The sequence below is a fragment of the Hippopotamus amphibius genome, chromosome 7, assembly GCF_030028045.1.
Source record: "Hippopotamus amphibius kiboko isolate mHipAmp2 chromosome 7, mHipAmp2.hap2, whole genome shotgun sequence".
Lineage (NCBI taxonomy): Eukaryota > Metazoa > Chordata > Mammalia > Artiodactyla > Hippopotamidae > Hippopotamus > Hippopotamus amphibius.
Window position 1 is genome coordinate 37,484,026 of NC_080192.1, and position 19,129 is coordinate 37,503,154.

At 35.7% G+C, this 19,129-nt stretch overlaps 1 protein-coding gene across 5 annotated transcripts in view; it reads right to left on the bottom strand.

Annotated features, from left to right (window-relative positions):
- ACSS3 (acyl-CoA synthetase short chain family member 3) overlaps positions 1-19,129 on the bottom strand; it is a 138,564-nt gene that overhangs the window by 12,564 nt on the left and 106,871 nt on the right. For all 5 annotated transcript variants that reach the window (XM_057743125.1, XM_057743124.1, XM_057743126.1 and 2 more), the window contains 4 exons: positions 16,795-16,890; positions 13,952-14,015; positions 3,731-3,812; positions 1,427-1,549 (listed from right to left, as the gene is read on the bottom strand). In XM_057743125.1, coding sequence (XP_057599108.1) covers positions 1,427-1,549; positions 3,731-3,812; positions 13,952-14,015; positions 16,795-16,890 — 365 coding nt within the window. The remainder of the gene's footprint in view (positions 1-1,426; positions 1,550-3,730; positions 3,813-13,951; positions 14,016-16,794; positions 16,891-19,129) is intronic.

The following is a 19,129-nucleotide window of genomic DNA, read 5'->3' on the forward strand; positions in this document are numbered from 1 at the left end:
TTAGGAAACAGTTTTTACATATTTTCAATTTGCATATCAAAGGACCTGTATCCAAAATATCTAAAAAACTCCCAAAACTGAATAATAAGAAAACAACCCATTTTTTAAAAAATGGGAATATTTTAACAGATATTTCACCAAAGAAGATATATGGATGGCAAATAAACACAAGAAAAGGTTTCCAACATCTTTAGTCATTACAGACAAGCAAATTAAAAGCACGATGAGATATCTTTATACATCTATTAGAAAGATTTAAATAAAGAATAACGACAATGCCAAGCACTAATGAAGACGAGAAGGAACAGAAACCCTCAGACACTATGGGTGGGAATATAAAATGGCAAAGCCACTCTAGAAAACAGTCTGGCAGTCTCCTATAAGCCTAAACATCCACTTACCATGTAACACGGTAAACTCACTGTAGGTATTTATTCTAGAGAAATGAAAACTAACTTTTGCACAAAAACCCATATTTGCATGTATAAGACAGCATTATTTATAACTGCCTCAAACTAGAAGCATTTAAAATATCCTTTAATGGGTGAAAGAAACATAAATGAGTTAGTACATCCACACAATGGAATACTACAAAGAAACATAAAAGGACAAATTACCAATACACAGACAACTTGAGTGGATCTCAGATGCACTTTCCTAAATGAAATAACCCAGCCTTCAAAGGTTACATGTTGTATTACTCCACTTACATGACAATTCCACCTACACGACATTCCAGAGAAGGCAAAACACAGGAATAAAAAACATTAGTGGTTCCCAGGGGTTAGCGATGGGGAGGGTCATAATAAAAAGGTGAAGTTATATGAAAACTCTTTGGCAGTGCTGAAATTCTTCTGTATCCTGTTTGTTGGTGATGGTTACAAGAATCTATACTACAAGTAAAAAAACTTATAGTATTATACAATAAAAAGGAGGATTTTACTCTATTTTAAGGTAAAAAAAAAACTGAAAACATTTAAAAATACTCTTCTGGGGACTTTGTGTCATTTACATTGGAAGAAAATTCTCAGGATTTAACAGTACGATAAAATGTTTAAATCTCACACCAAGTAAAGACTATATGCAAACCCGATGATCAAACAGGAGCAAATCAAGAAGCTAGAAGTAACCAAGTAGCAAGGATCAAGAAACAAATGTATATAGACTCTCCCACAAATCACAAATATATGTAAGTGCTTAAGATTCCTCTCTACCACTCAGGCAGGAATCGGGGGAATGTGGAGAACAGGAAAATCCACAGGAGAGAAAGTGAGGTGAGAGAAACACCAGCGTGACCAACCGAGCCTATGCTTCAAAGGAAGGGTCTTGTCATTTTCCAGGTGGAATGACTTAATCTCAATATTGACTTCAGCTTGGTTCTGTCCCTAAACACTACCTGAAATAAAAGACCAATATTCATCAATACCTCTTCAATGGCACCTGCAGAAATCCTGTGACCTGAAACATTTATCACGTCATCAACTCGAGACATCACATACACGTAACCTTCTTCATCCATGTAACCAGCATCCATGGTGTCATAGTAACCCTGGGAACAAGAATAAATAATGTCTGGTTAGCATGCAGTATTAGGTGATGTAATTATTTCTAAGCTTGGTGAAGTATAAAATGTGATAGAAATAGGTTTGCTGTATGCATTTGACTTTTTTTCATAACTAGCCTATGGAACTAAATTACTTTTGATTTTGAAAGCCTACTAGAATCTCTTTGCTCCTCTAACAGCCAGAAATAAAGTGTTCTTACATATGTTCAAGTTAAGTGTTTGAACTGAGAGTTGTAAAGTGTGTGAACCCAATTTCTTCCTTTTAATGGAAGGAACCTCAATACTCCCAGTATACTTCAGTATTGCAAAGTAGTTCTTTGACAGATTTCTTCTTTAATTGTGTTAATTTTCAAAAGTGTTAAAGCTTTCTATGAATTATTACAAAATAGACCACTAGTTTGTTAACATAGATTTGGATTGTACTCAGGCTTCAGTGAAATAGAGTTAAATAGTAAGCATAAAATTTAATTTTTAATCAACTCAGAATAGTAGTACATCTTCACTGGTGCAGATGTCACAAGAGAATAAAAAAAAAAATCAAGAAGAATAAGAGGTAGAAAGAAAGAAATATTACTTCCCCTAATGCTTCTGAGTTCTACGTTAATACCTATATTTTGAGCATGGGCTTCAGGACAAATACAGGTGAGTCACTATTTGTGTTTCTAAATCTTCCTAAGACTCAGTATGCTCATCTATTAAATAGGGTAGCGGACCATACCTTACAGGCTGTGAGAAGCACGAGATGGGGCATATTAACAGAGTAGACCCCGGCACATCATGAGCCCTCAATAACTGGCAGCTCTTACTGCACCTACTACCAGAGAGACAGTCTAGAGCACAGTGAAGAACACGGGCTCTGGAGCCAGATTATATGGCTCCAAATATCAGCGCTGTTACTTCTAAACTGTGGGTAAGTTACTGAAAAACCCTTCTGTGCTGTTATTAAGTCCAGAGATGAAAGGGTTGAGGTCAGGGTAACAAGACAGAGTATAGATTCACTACATATAGTTTAATCATAAACTATAGCTTATGGGGCCTTGAAGGAGCTTTCAATGTTAAAGGTGGTCATGATGAAAACCACACGCACATATTATGTGCCACTGTCAGGTTGTAATGAATCACATCAGTACTCTGATGATTTGACTGTGGTCCATCGGGCAGATAGATTGGGCTGATGGGAGTCAACTCAACTGACAAATCTTCTCTGTCACAGTCCCTTGGGGAATGTTTAATCTTGGCTACTGAGGTCATTTAACCCTGAGATGTCTTTCTAAAGGGCGCTATTTTAATTCTTGTCATTTGTCTTGTTGATTAGGTTAGCTGTCCTTCACTCACAAATAATAAAGAGAGAATGCTAAATAATTAGACTCACCTTTTTTTTAAAATGAAATTCTAATCATTCACTCTTTTTTACCCAGTGCATAACGAGGACCAGGTATCTACTTCAGGAAAAGAAAGAGAAGTGAAGAGACAGCAGAAAGATGATAGCGGGACCCTTTCGCATATTGTCAACTATGTGCTGTTATAAACACAAACCACATAACCTTGGCACAGAGTAATAGGTAAACGATAAAACAAAACACAGAAAGATACTTTTTATTATCCAGAGCACTGGAGGTTGGGTGTTGAGAACACTGTCTCTATCCTGTACCTGTATTTTAAAATAAAGAACTCAGAGGACACTCAGGAAAGAATGTCAAAAATAGGTAAAGGGATTTAAAAAAATACCACTTCTGGCAAGCAGAACAAATTTTGCTCACATAACCAGGGGGAGAGGAGGCAGAGGTTCTAATGACAGTGTCCAGTTCTGATAAGGTGTCTTCAGTCGTGCAGAGGAATCCAATGAGAGAAATCATATAGAAAGTCCCCAAAAGTTTTAATTTAATGAAACCTTTCTTGATATGAAAGGCTGTTAAATTTCAGAAAAAGCTGCTAAAAGAAACTGAGATATTTCTATGTCCAGAGACTGATAAAAAATATAAAAATGACTTATTTAGACATATGAGGTTTGGGCATTCTTATCCCTGAGATCTGGAAACTGGTCCAAATAACCTTTAAAAGTTGCTTTGTGATCCATGATTCTAAGAGCCAGCCATTCAATTTAACAGGCAAGAACTACAGAGAAGTGTTTAAGATGATTAAAAAAAAGTACAAAAAAGTTCTTACAGGAAATTTTTCAAAGTATAAATGCTTGAATGCCTCCTGATTCTTCCAGAGTCCTGTAAAAGCTCCAGGTGGTAATGGCAACCTTATATAAAAACAGAGCAGTGAGAATTATGATGAAAGTGGTAATAAAGACAGATTGATTAGAACTAATAGTTTTTCACTGTGATGGATAATTACAATTCAAATCCCACATTGAATTGTAACCCCTAAATCCGCTGGACAGATCATGTCTAATTGAGGCTAAAGTGGTTGACCATGACACAGCAAAGTCACGGAGGGATGACTATGGTTTCTGGAAAGGGCACAAAAGGCACAGACATGTGGCATTCAAATAGTTATTAGCATCAATCATTGCTTCAGTAAGAAGCATAACATCTGCAAAAAGGAACCAAAAATGCATCACTGAATTACTTTTTTAAGAGAAATATCCTTCAACCAACAGCCAAATAAATCCATTTTTTTTGAAGTATCAAGGTAGGAACTGCCACCTTTGCCAGTCTCTTTGTGTAATGAGATGCTCCAATTAAACATGCCATGAACAGTCTCATCTTCACAATCAATGTGCCTCCCCACTCTGGGAATTCCCTCTCACTCTTCCCTCTTCTGTTCTTCCTTTTCATGACCATCCGGACCTATACAATTTCTCACCCCTATGATCACATGAAGATACTTGAGCACATAAAACAGAAGGTAGCATACATCTGTTCTTTACAATCAATTTCCTCTTATATTTCTTTCTTTCCCCCATAGTATGAAATAGCTGTTATACACATGACAAGGACTTAATCTTTATCTATTTATCTATCATCTATCTTTACATAAATAAATGAATAAATTCTCATATTGGTTCCCCGTAGGAAGTATCACCTAACAAAAATAACCACTCGATGTATTTTCTGAACACAGAAACTTCTTAGATGCTTTATAGTTTGGAAATTTAGATACTGTAAAACAAAGATTTTCAAAACCCTACCCTCCTGTACTCACAAAAAAAAAAAAAACACCAAGTGGTGACTTCACAGTGCTGATGTGAGAAAATGAAAAATGAAGCAGACATGGTTACTGCCAACATGAAGCACCATCATACACCTTCTACCCTGGTATTAGATCTCTGAGACACTGAGCTGTATTCTCACATTCTGTCAGGCAGCAAATGCTGTTACCAGTGGGATCAGCTGCCCAGCTGTGACTGCCCGATTCCACCACGTCTAGTCTGCCCACAGGTCCTCCCTTGCTAGGTCTTCTTTTTGGTCATATTTTAAGATGGAGGAAAAAGGCCACACCGGCGTTTCAGGACATTCTGTAATTTCATAAAATGCATGCAAAAGCGTTTTGTAACCTGAAAAAAAAAAAAAAAACTACGGAGATGCTGCAATGTGGTTGCTGTTGTTACTGTTCATCACTATACCTGTAGCAAGGCAGCAAAAAGCTGCAGCAGATAATCCCTTCAGGTCCTTTTAACTGATTTTTCTATGTTAATCTTTTGAACTAACCATGTACATAATTTCACTTTATCTGTTCGTTTCAATTGTTAATATTTTTATACCAAGTGTAAAAACATCATTAAACACTGAAATTCAATGTGAATAAGGCAACCACTAAAAATCCCTTATTTAGCAGCATTCACAGGATGCTGAGGGTAAACAAATGAAGAGGACACTAAGAAGAGATGAGACATCAAAAGCCAACATGAGCCACAAGAGAAAACACTAATGAGTGAAGCCGACTATACTCAAAATACACAACTGGAACAATAAACCTGACAGAGACACATTCTGCGTGCATATTAAATAAGAGATAATTTTCAGTTGTTTCCAAGAATTGTATCACTGTATATAGTTCTTTCTGTGCCTTTCATGGTGATATTCTTTTAACAGACATTTGGGTATAAGAAAGGATCTCCCTTCAATAAGAATAAAAAGGTAACTGCGATTATAAATGGCAGATAACATTCAGGCTGTATGGGGGACAACAGAGAGTGGTGGGGTCTGAGATAAATTTGAACGTACACATCAGGTCGAGTGGGAGCTGCTGTTTTTTAGTCCACCTGATACACAGATACACAGAAATGCGGACCCAAATCCTTAAACACACAACATCGCCCATACGAAGAACAATGCATATAGAAGGGCATGCTGTTAAAGAAGTGTCTCATCCATTTTAAATTCCCCGAACCTAAGATTTTGATTCACCAGCATCCCAGTACTGCCTCCTCATAATAGAGACTTCTGAGTGTTTGCAGTAATAATCCAGATGACTTAGTACTTAGTGTACAGAATGTGAGCTGAGTTTCCTGGTGGCCTAGAACGTACCTAATTCAGTGTGTGCACATGGGGCCAAGAGCTTAGCATTTTCTGGTAAGAGCGTTACTGGAGAGAAAAGGAAATCTTACACTTCCCAGAAGTTGGTTCAGTTTGCAATCTCTATTCTTAAAAGAAGATGCCCTGATAATCTGGGTTTTCTCCTACTTCCTGAAAAAAAAATTTGGTACTAGCAATTAGTAACATATAGAATATATTCTTATAATTAATTAAAACCTAGAAGATGACACATATTGGTAACCATCCTCCAGAAAAAACTAAACTTTAAGGATACCAGCTGTTCTTTAAATATATGCAGTTTATTGTATGTCAACTGTATCTCAATAAAAGCTCTTGGAAAAAAAATGGAAAAGATAATACCTACTTCCTGAGGTTGTAATAAAGTTTAAATAAACACATATGGTATATACTAGGGAAAAAAAAAGAATACCAGCTGTTGCGCAAAACTTTAAATATCTGCATAAATTTTCTGCAGAACGGGGACAGTAGGGATTTTTATATCATCCATGAGAAAGGTCTGCATAAGTCTGGATCTACCTACAGACCTTGGGAATTAAGTATACATAGCAGGGGTATGCTCCAGGAAGAGAGTACAAAATAGAAAGGAGAAATCCAAGGCTAAACACCAGTATTTAAAGAGGGACCAAGGAAAAACAGACTGCAAACAAAAATAACAAAATCAGAGTTGTATGAGAACCAGGAGAAAGCAGTGTGTGCACAGCCTCCAGAGTAGAGTTTTAATAATGACTGAGTGCTCAACAAGGTCAAGCGAAGTGCAAATTTCGTTTGAAAGTCGATTCAACAGAGGTCATTGAACTTAGTGACGGAGATACTGTGAATCTCCCCCGGGATCACCATTTCTGCAGAGTGGAGCCAAAATAACTGGAGTGATCAAGGAGTAAACAGGAAAGTAAGTGCAGGCAGGAAGGCTAGAGTATACTTCTTTAAAGTTTGTGGGTGACTGGAAGGAGAGCTGTAAGTCAGGGTTTAATGCAGAGAGGCAGGCTGATTTAGGATGGGGAAGAGTTGAGCAGAAGTAGCGAGTGGAGAGAGGGAGGAGATATGAGAGTTAGAGAAGAAAACACCAGAAGAATTATTTGATCATTTCATTTATTTGTTCATTCATGCATGCATGCATTAACTCATGCATTTATTTTCTTCATTCAATCAGGTATTTGTTGAGTGCATGGTATTCCTCAATCACTGTGTTAAATATTAATGGTAAAAAGAAATAAACTATTGTTTGAGAAGCGTGGGGATCCTGGCATATTGTGTACTACAAGAAATTCAGTATTTTTTTAGAATACATATAGGAAGAAAGACTGTAATGAATGATGTCTATTCCATTAAATTAATGACATAACATCAAAATGTAAACATTTTAGGTATCTGTCAGAAAAGATTTACAGCAGATGGTTAAATCCTATACTGCCAGGAACTCTTGGAAGGGAACATTTTATCACCAGCCAAGGTATGGACCTGCTGCAGATGGCATACGTGTCTGGTCCCAAGTCATTTTTAAGATGCCACCAGAAAACTTCATTATCCCCAAGTCTAACTGAGGAACAGGCTGAAAAGTGACATGTGAAATTGCAATTGGTAATTAGTAGGATAAAATAGAGAATGCTATCTGTTCTTCACTAATAAAGTCTGGTATCTTTAAAAATTCAGATGTTATTTGAATACTGAAAAGGGACTTTAAAGAAGGAAACTTGGAAGATGCCATTTAATGGTCCTAAAGAAAATCAAAAAAGAAGGAGCAGTGTAAAGCAATTATACTCCAATAAAGATCTGAAAAAAAAAAGAAAAGAAAAGGAGTTCCAGAATTGGAAGTACCCGTGACTGTGTGTGTGTGTGTGTGTGTGTGTGTGTGTGTGTGTGTGTGTACGCGCACGCGCATAAGTGTGAAGTAAAACATGTGAGAAGTGAAGCAATAATCTCCAGAGAGAAGTCAGGTGTACATGAGCTAGAATAGAATTTTTTTTTTTTTACAGTACTTGAAATTAACACTTCTCTTGTTGCTAACCTAATGATTATTCTATATTAAATGCAGGCTTTCCTTCTAGAATAGTGAGTGCACTGGGGCTCTTTTTCTGAAGTTCTTGAAAAAGAATACTTTTTTCTGTAGTTAACGATAACATAAAAAATTCATTGAACTGACAAAAGGGAGGAAGTTTTCTGAAAATACTAAGAAATATGCTGGTTAATGCCTATCCTCATTCTTCAAATACAAGATCAAATGTTACCACCCTGTGATACCTTCCCTAACTCTTCCCAAACAGAGTGAAAAGGAGGGTTTTGTTATAATACATCCAATTGTGAATGAGGAGTTCCTCTTAGAGAAAATCCTTTCCAAAGAGAATATTCTTAAGGGGGGAAGAAGAGAAATAACCGAGGCAGCAGCAGTGTGTGTGTGTGTGTGTGTGTGTGTGTGTGTGTGTGTGTGTGTGTGTGTTAAGGGGGAGGTATCACAGTACTGAGAAATGCTTAAATAGCTAATGAAGGAAGAGAATGTTCATCACTGTAGAAGGTAAACATCCCTGACCAATCTGAAATAAATAAAACTCCTAGATGCCTCCAATGCCAGATAAAAGACAGTCTATATTCACTGCTCCATCAGGAATCCCCATTTGTAACATGAATAGCATAAATTGAAGTCAAAACTCCTGTTCCCAAGAGAATTCTGGAGTTAGATCCCAACTTTGCACTCCTTGTATTTCCTACAAGGTCTTTAGGCTTTGCTTGAGATTTTCCTATGAAGCTACTTTTCATCTCCCCAGAAGAGACTGATTAGGCCACAACTGCTTTCTCTCTGGGCAGACAGAAGACTGGGTAAGAAATGTGAGTTCTAGCTGTGTAACTGCTAATGATGTTTAGATTCCCATGTCGAAAACGAGATAATATCTGTTGCACTGCCTACCTCACAGTGTTGTTGTAAGGCTAATAAAAGATCATACTAAAATCTGCATAGGAGATTTATAAAGGAATGGGATTACAATTACATGAAATCCTTGGCTTATTCAAAGGATACACTGGTGAAGGAAAGCAGCCCTGATCCTCTCCCAAGACGGCAGCACAGTGAGTGACCAAATCACTCCTGCAAAATTGTAAAGATGTGAACAAACATTATTAAGGACCAAGTGTTCAATATCGGGAGGCTGAGAAATAGGCAGGCATCAGAGTAAAAGGCACTCAGACAAAGCCATCCGGCCCCCTGGCACCCCATCACTGCCTGCAAGGCACGGGCCAGTGGGACACAGCAGGAGGCAGACAAGCTGCATTTCCAATAGCAACAACCATGTCTGGTCAGAGAAAAATGTGTGCCCACAAGTCAGGAAGAGTTAGAGACCTATGGCTTTAATAACAGTGAGCACTGTGGTACTGAGGAAGGCAACTGCAGCTAAGCTTTTCTCTCATGCCCTGCACAGTGTTGCCTGGAAATTACGGACTCAGAGTTTTATTCCCGCACTTTGGAGCTCTGGGTGCAGTTACAGAAGCACCTTCTAAAATTCATGAACATTCTGTATTCATAGCAATTCAGATATCATAACTTTCCCACAAAATTAACTGCCTGGAGTAAGTTTCAAAATCAAAAGAATTTTCTACCTCCATGCAGGCATGTCGTTTTCTCTTCTACTAGAAAGATAAATCCTTTGAAAGCAAAAAATCTACAAGAATTGCAAGATTCATGTTTATTACATCCAACGGTCTACAGTAGTTTAGGAATCACTGACATGTCTACCTGCTAGTTTAGGGATCCCCAGAGATTTCTAGAAAGCCTTAATTTAAATAGGAGTTAAAAGTGCCAAAGTGGATTAAGAGTTTTTTTCAAAATTGCCATGTATCACTATTTCTGATTTGGGGATGAGTCATCTTAATATGATAAAATGAATCATTATGCTTAGTACTTTGTAAAACTTGGAAATATGATTATAGCTTCAGATTTTAAAGAGACTGCCAGAGAAAGATAATTTCAAATGTTATTTACACTATTCATAACAGATTTAATACTGAAACAGAAACTATAGCTGTATTTACAAAAAGCAAACAAATTTGGGATTAAAACAGTGAGACATAATTTTTTTACTGATTTACTTTAATGTAGTTTGAGCCCCAGATATTTCAAATATTCCATGCAGCTCTTTCCCTCTATTCTTTCTAATCACTACAAGTATAATTAGTGAGCATAAACAGCATTAGGGAATATTGTTCTTACAAAGAATATTCCACTTAATTATTATGCAAGTAATAAAGAAAAGTGTGTGCATGAATAATGGAGAAGAATGGACATCTCTCTCTTGCTGGCAGTCTCTCCCCACACTGGCTTTTAATGCCAGCTCAGTTTTAAGCTCCTAGGGACCAAGTTATTCTTATTATTAGTGGCCTCACCTCATATCCATGCAAAGGTTTTACTATATGGCAATATACCATATAAACTAGAACTTTTTCTGAAAAATAACAGGCTATATTTTTGCTTTTGAAATCATACAGCAAGAAGCCACACCTACAGTTTACTGGTTATTATTAATATTTCTTAGCAATCACTGTACATACTTCAGGAATCATGGGAAGAAAGAAAATACAACCTAAACATTGCATATAAAATGAAAAAAATTATGAAGACAATTGACAATGAAGTTATGATGTTAAATTTTATAGATTTTCAATTAAATATATATTCATTCTGATTTTAAGTTTCTCAAGTTTGGGGATCAAAACATTTCTTAAACATTAGAATCTCAGATATCTTGTGAACCCTGGACACCATATTTAATCTTTCATCAAACAACTTCTACAGGCCACCAAGTGGTTCTGGGAACCAAGGTAGCTGGTCTCTGGAAAGGACCCTGCTTTTTCAGATCACAGACCTTCAGAATATTGTCTACGTGGAAAAAATGATTCTCTTCTCAAATTATACAATGTTTTTTAAAGCCACAGTAATTTTTATTAAGGTAAGGAGGTGAACAGTATGGAGGTTCCCTGCAAAACTAAAAATAGAGTTACCATATGACCCAGCAATCCCACTCCTGGGCATATACCCAGAGAACACCATCATTCAAAAAGACACATGCACTCCAATGTTCACTGCAGCACTATTTACAATAGCCAGGACATGGAAGCAACCTAAATGTCCATCAACAGATGAATGGATAAAAAAGATGTGGTACATATATACAATGGAATATTACTCAGCTGTAAAAAGTAATGAAACTGGGACATTTGTAGGGACATGGATGGACCTAGAGACTGTCAAACAGAATGAAGTGAGTCAGAAAGAGAAAAATAAATATCGTATATTAACACATATATGCAGACTATAGAAAAATGGTACAAATCAACCAGTTTGCAAGGCAGAAATAGAGACACAGATGTAGAGAACAAACATATGGACACGAAGTGGGGAAAGCGGGGAGGGCTGGGGGGGAATGACTGGGAGACTGGGATACCAAATTGTATACTCTAAATATACGCAGTTTATTGTCTGTTAACTGTATCTCAATAAAAGTTCTTAAAAAAAAAAAGGAAGGTGTGCTTTCCCCCTTCCCCTTAATTCAATGAAACATATATCTACTATGTGTTCTTAAAAAGCATTCATTGGCTATTTTCCATTCTGGATGAATGATGTGTCCCTTCAAGGCACACAGAATAGCTGTGAACTGATATAAACAAGTCTTCTTGGTAGATACTAAATACAAAAACATCCTATGCGTACTTCAAGCAGCTACTAGGATGCATGAATAATTTTTAGGTCAATGAGTTAGACTGGAATGGCTACTAGAGATGAGGCTTTTGAAAGGAAATCCTTGCTTTCACAGATAAAAATGAGTTCCTTAAATAAGGTTTCAAGACTGTTCTATCACAAAAAGAGAGATCTTGGTGGTAACTTTTTTTCCTCATTATTTCTACTTTACTTTTTGAATATAATTTTACATATATAAAATATATATATATACTTTTTGAATATAATTATACATATATATAATATCTTCAAATACCTAGTTTCGGTATTAACTTAAGGGAGGAATCAAAGTCATAATGCATGTCATAATATATTGTATAATCAAATAATTTATAGTGAAATCTCAGAATCCCAATCTGTACAATAACATTCCCTATCTAGGAATAAAGAAAGAAAAAAATCATTCTGAACTGGCAACAACCTATAGCATAGAAAGTTTTAAGGCAATAGTTGTGTTGTTTTTAAGTACTTGAAGTAACACTAATGGCTATGAGAAAAAAATTATAGTTTATGTGCTTTATTATTTTCGAATGGATGTGGGGTGAGGCCACCAATAATTAAAGTGACAGGATACACGAGGGGTTTAAAACTGTGCTGGCATCAAATATCACCTTTGGAATCTTGCAAACATTGCTTTATGAAATAGATGACTCAGAGTTAGGGGTTACAGAAAAATGCAAACTGTTTAGAGTGCTTTTAAAAGCTCTCACAAACCATGTGCTTCCCTAAGCTAGCTAAGCATCCACCCACAATCTTGTTCAGATTAATTATGTAGCAAGCCTTCCACTTGTCCCCAACACTTTCCCTGCTCACAGGTAAGACTGCAATCAGCTCTACATAAATACGGATTCCAATTCAAAAAAATATGAATATAAATGCTATATTCAGTATTAATTTTTCCATTTGCCAACATGTCTTAAAATTTAAATTTAAACAAGTAATAAAGTGCTTACATGCTTACTGATAACAACAAGAATCTGAGAAGAATTACACATACAGTGCATCTCCTCTATTAGCTTTCGTAAAGTTCAAGTATCTCTACTTGAAAAAAATACATTCTTTTTTAAAATAACTATTTTTCATTTAATTTTCAAAGAACTTAAAATGTTTTATTAACCTGAGAAAAATCTTATACCAATCTGAGAACGCCAATTAATAAGAATTCTTTAAAAAAATAGGAAAATAAAACATTTTTAAAACCACATGCAATGTTCTTTATTCATAACAGCTCATTCTGGTAAATTCTACTACGTAAGACATATCAGTAGAGACGACAATATCATGTTAATCAGATGCACTAAAGCTACCTGTATCAGTTATTAAAAGGTCACATACTGTGTGTCTCCAACTTAACTTTCAATTCAGCTTCTGCTAGGTTAACAAATTTAAAGTATTGACTTTATCAAAGTAAATTTGAATATTTTTTACTGCAAATTTTCACACTTTGTCTACCAAACGAACAACAATGAAAACTGTTAGCAAGGAATCGTGGTACTTGATGAGCCAGGGATGCTATGTTGTGCTACTATTTGATCCAGTACTTACACTTTTAGACATTTTTTCAGTATTGTTGTCATTATCAGAAAAGGAGAAAAGACAACACAAAAAGGATGTTCAATACAGCATTATTTACCACCATAAACATTCAAAAAAGACTAAGAGGCCTAGAAAGCGAATAAACACTTTTAAGAAGCAGAGTAAAATTTAAAAAGCTTGTGAGACAGGGTTAAGGGAAAACAGGAATACATGAGAATAAACCAAGCCGTTTCAACAACCTAAAATGCTTGTCAAAAAGCGGAAAGTCATATACACTACAAAATTAATGCTGTATTACTGAAGGGTCAGAGTACAGACATTTTACTTCTTTATATTTTTGATATGGCAGTTACCTTTATCATTTATGCGTTACTTGTAAAGTCAGAAATATTTTTTTAAAAGATGCAAGGTTTATCTTTTTAAAAATCATATCTAAACTGGTTCCACATTATGGGGCTTCCATGTTTAAATTACAACAGCTGACACTGAGTACTCTCAAACAATGCACAAGCTTTTTCTGGGAACCTCTTCACTAGTAATATCATTGCAACCATTCTACTTTTTTCTTAATGTTATATACCAATTCTTGCTCTTTTAAATAGTAGCAATGCAAATTTTGCTTACTTTACCACAATGTTTCCTAAGCACCGAGCCTTCAGTTTTTGCATGTTGTCATCCAAAATCATAACTGCAAAATAAAATATAAACAAATAAATAAATAATAAATATGCATAAACTTAAGGCTTAAATGTTTCCAAATTTTCTATATTCAGCCTCCTAAAACTCTAGCTTTAAAAAGGCATCCTTTAATTCCCGTGAGACCACAAACATACGTAAATAAGCTAAAATGTCTCAAAGAGAATTTAAAGTGTACGTGCTTTTGATTTTTAATTAGATAATGAATTTTTCCTCAGAACCTCCTTTAAATAAAGACAGTATTTCAAATACACTGGTAATTTAAAAATCTACATTTATATCCATTCAAACATACCCTTTCATTCTGTCAAAAATATTAAAAATATGTTCAGCTTTTCAAAAATTAAAGGATACAAAGTTTTAAAATACAACCAAAACATATTTCAAGCAATAAAAATAAAGAATTTAAAAGCCTGGCAAACTCCTTTTTCTGATTTAAGGCTTAATATCCACTTATGAGCTTTAAAGGTCAGTTTAACCTTCCCAAATATTATCCCAATGTGTTCTATGCTATACTGTTAAAATCCTAAAGGATTTTAGGAGACCAAAGCTTGTATCCACATGCAGTAACCTTTAGTACAAACTAGAAATAAGGATATACCATCATGTTTTAAGCTTTAATAGATTCTTTATGTGGCTTCATCCATTCTGGTTATTCTACTGAAAAAAGCTATGAGAAAAGAAAAAAATTATCCCCAGAAAAAGTTAATCGCTCCCATCTTTGTGTTCCCAGAGCACTTTGTTTCAAAATTCTATTCTGACAATTATTAGCAGTGTAGGTATCTGTCACTCACTAGATGTGAGCTCATTAAGGGTGAGGCCATGATAATTCATCTTTGTTTCCCCAAATCCCAGCACAGTGGCCAATTTACTATGTGCCCCAGAACATATTCTCATTCATTACCCCTCCAATTTCCTTTTCTAAAAAGTGGAAAAAATTCCCTTCTCATAGTGTTGTACAATAATTACTTGAAAAAAAATACAGTGATAACCTTGCATAAGGTACTCTATGAATGTGAAATGAAGTGTTACACTACACAATGTTTTTCACACAAAAATGATTCTTTCCTTTCCCAAAAGGATACGGCATTTTTTATTATAATATTAAATGTTACATTACACTTTTGAATCTCTGAATAACCACAAAACATATAACAATCATGAGTCATAAAGTCATTATTTCCCTGGTTATAAATACTTTAGCTCTAGTGTTTAAGCTGTGTTGTCTGTAAGCCAATGGCTTTCAGACAATGAGAAACGTCTGTACTGAAATTCCACGAGGCTTCAAAGCTTTAACTCTTTCTTACAACTGGATATAAAAATGGTACTGAAACACTGAAAGGGAAATGCAGTTAACATCTTTCACAGACATCAACCCCTAAAAATGGTTCAACATAAAAGCAATTTTTCTGATAAAAGGAGTAGGGATGACAGAACTGTTCAAAGGAGGGATTTCACTAAAGCTGGGTTCACCTTTCCATGCCTGGAGAAGTCACTGAATTCACAGAGTATCTATTTTTGCCCTTAAAAAAAAATAACAAAAAAAAATTTGTGTCTTTTTATAAATATATCTGCTAGGCTAAACCAACTGATCCTTAACCTAGAAGTCATTGTCCTAGAAGTAAAATATAATATTTTTATATTAGAGAAGCAAAAGACACATCTCTAAATTTTATAATTTACATGTAAATACAAACTGTATGGAGGAATTATATTCTATTCCTAGATGCTGGGTTTAGGCTAAATTGTGCGACCTTATGCAAATAGCGTAACTTCTGTACCTCATTTTCCTTGTCTGTAAAGTGAATGCGTTAAGTCTAAATCAAGTCAGTCCCTCTGGCTTCTCTGAAATATTAATGACACTACTAGCTAAGACTTAGTTCAGTCTTTCTACCAGCAGACACTATGTTAGTGCTTCATTGTGTTCTATGACAACACAGCAACCCTATGAAGCATACAGAATTATAATTCTCATTTAGATGTAAGGAAATTGAATGTTTGACTTGTATAACAATGTATAACTTACACAAGTCACCTCATAAAGACATACAACCAGGAGGTGAAATCCAGGGGAAATTATTGAACTATTAAAATCACTACCAATAATTTAAAAACAAATATGGAAAAGATAGTATATCTCATTGTCACATCCTGCCAGCAAGAATGAAATTATTTTTCTTTTTAGAACCCTTACTCTTTATATTCTTTTTTTTTTATCCAACAACGTTCAAAAGTTTTATCATCACTTCTAAATTAAAAGACAGTATACATAATGGGAAAAACTGCAGCTTTTATAATAGAAACAAACAAAACAAAACACAATAGTTTGCATTGTCTTCAGGACCTAACCAGCTGCGTTACTTTAGGAAAGCTATTTAGTCTCTCTGGGCATCAGCTAACTCATCTCTAAGATGGAAATAATATCAGTAAATTAAATATACTTCAGCATTAATTGAAATGATATATGCAAAGTACTCGGCACCTAGCATGTATTCCATAAGTGTTGATCTCCCATACATATCCTTAACTTGCCTTATATCATGACCATCCTTTAGAATGTGTCTTTGGAAGCCTACAATCTTACTTTCGATCAAATTGGCTAATAACAAAAGTTATCACAAAAAGTTAGACATTTTTAATACAAGACATTCACTCAATCAAATACTTATTAAGCACCTAGTATGTTTCAAGCAACATGATCCACACTAAATACAGAAAAACACCAAATTCATTAACGTTACATAATTCAAGTAATCAGGATAAGTACTCACCATTGTATCCTGGAACACTTTTTCCTGCTTGCCCTGGAGGAGGTGTTTTAGAATTACCTAATCCAATGCATGACGCTGTAATTGGGGATCCAGTCTCTGGAGAAATAAATATCATTTATCGTTTAATATTTCAACTTGAGATCATGATGTTTCTTCAGTGCCTGCACTGCCCCTCTCCCTCCACAGAATTTTACTGCATGAGGAACAGATAAACAGTGCAAATGTACTATTTAAAAATGAAACAAATCCAGTAATTTATACGATATTGACATTTTTAAAACTTAAGGACACGAATTTAGGATAATATATGTATAGCAGTGCTTCTTTTAAAGAAAAGAAAGGCCTCTCCAGTGTTCTCAGTTGTGGATCAGTAGGCATGAAGAATGGAGAATTATGTGACCGCGATAGTTTTACAAAATATGTTAAAAACTGAAAAATCTCTAAGAAAGATGCTTTCTTTTAACTCACCTAAAGTTATTTTATCAGGGTAAATAACAGCGATGGGCAAAATATTTCTGTTTTTTATAGCTTAGTCTCTGGAACAGGTAACATGAAGATTTTTTAAAATATACGAACAGCAGTAGCATATTCTAATCTTTTAAGAACTACATTCGCCTAGAGACCTTGCATCTAAAACTGAATTTACCAATGCTTTATCAAATTTCTCTTAAATCTGTTGCTCCTGGACTTCGGAAGGTCCCAAACCTAGGACGGAAGCTATTTATGTCGTGCCAATTATCTCCTCAAGCCCAGAGACTTATTCACAATTAGCCTGCATTGACTAACAAAAACGTAAATTTGTCTTCTCTGTCTCAAGTTGCTAACAGTCAGAACAACAGCTGCTGTTACATGATAATCACAAGCTCTGAAACTGACAGTGTTTTTTGTTGTTGTTGTTGTTTTTTACAAAAGAATGCATTCATTATTATTGGCAAACACAAGTTTGGAGTTACCAGAATATTTTGAATATGAGATTTGTCTCTGAGGAGGGGTAAGATAAGAAGGTATTGATAGTAAAAAGTTTCAGAACTTCTGGTTTAACATTATACACATAAATGCACACCTACATACACCCAAAGGATTAATTGCTGAACCATTCAGATCCAAAGTAATCCGAAATATTAAAAACATCTATCTTGCTGAGGACTTGGAATGTATTTCTTCCACTCCGGTCTCCACCATGATTTACCATATATTTATAACACTTTAGAACGATGGGAAGCATTGTTCTTTACCTGCCAGAGTAGTTCAGTTTATTATTCACGTTTTGATGGCGGCTCAGCTGGCATCAATAACAGAAGATGAACTCTTGAACATTAAAACCCAGTTCCTGAGTCACAGTCCAGTGCTTAAGGTGCTAAGCCAGATGGTCACTGCTGAGGGGAAGCAGCGAGTAACCGGAGCAGACATTGCTGATGTTTGAAAAAGAATTCTCAAATATTTTCATGTCATGACAAAAATTGGAGAGGTATTTTATGACATGGCATTCTATCAGCCATGTGCATTCTCCCTACAGCACAATCAAAGCGCGGGAGGAAATCCACAAGTTTGGAAATCTAGCAGCATTTTTCCCTTTGTCTTTTGGAAAACGTCTGAGGATACATCTCAGCTACCCTGCAAGAGCAGTGAAACAAGAGCAGTGGTGATGACAGGAAGCAATCCTGCAGAGCGAGGTGCTTAAAGGAAGGTACTCAGAAGAACAAGGTGACAAGAAGAACTAAGACACATTAGGAAAGGATGCTGCCCCCCCCCCCCCCCCCCCCCCCCGGTGAGAAGCAGCTGCTGAAGTCAATCTGCTATTTTTAAAGCATATCTTGTCAAGTTCAGTTGATCAGTAGGGGCACTTCAATCATCTGAAGTTCAAACTCTTGACACTTCTCAGCATCATTAGGCTTCTCAGCCACTTGTCACTGGATGGCTCTAGAACGTACAACTGTACCTTCCAGTGGCTCTAATACCTATCAATGGTTCTAGTATCTGCTGTCTAAAAGAAATACAAACAGAAAAACCACAACAACAAAACTCTAACCCTGCTTCATCTCATCTCAGTGTGGATTCTTATAAAAGACACGGGCACACTGTTCTTCTGCTAACTGGGAGGAAGAGGGTGTAGGAAAAGGAAGGGAGAATAAAACCCACTCTTAAATAAAGACACAAGAAACTGAAGCACTGTCCATATCTACTGCCCAAGCTGACAGTATACATCCTTCCTGAGATTCCTAAGCATGTTTTCATAGTGATTACATGTTCATAATCTTTAACCTTCAGCTGTTTCGTCATAGTTTATGACTGTAAAACAACAATGAAAAACACATTCGTCTATATGATTACTCTG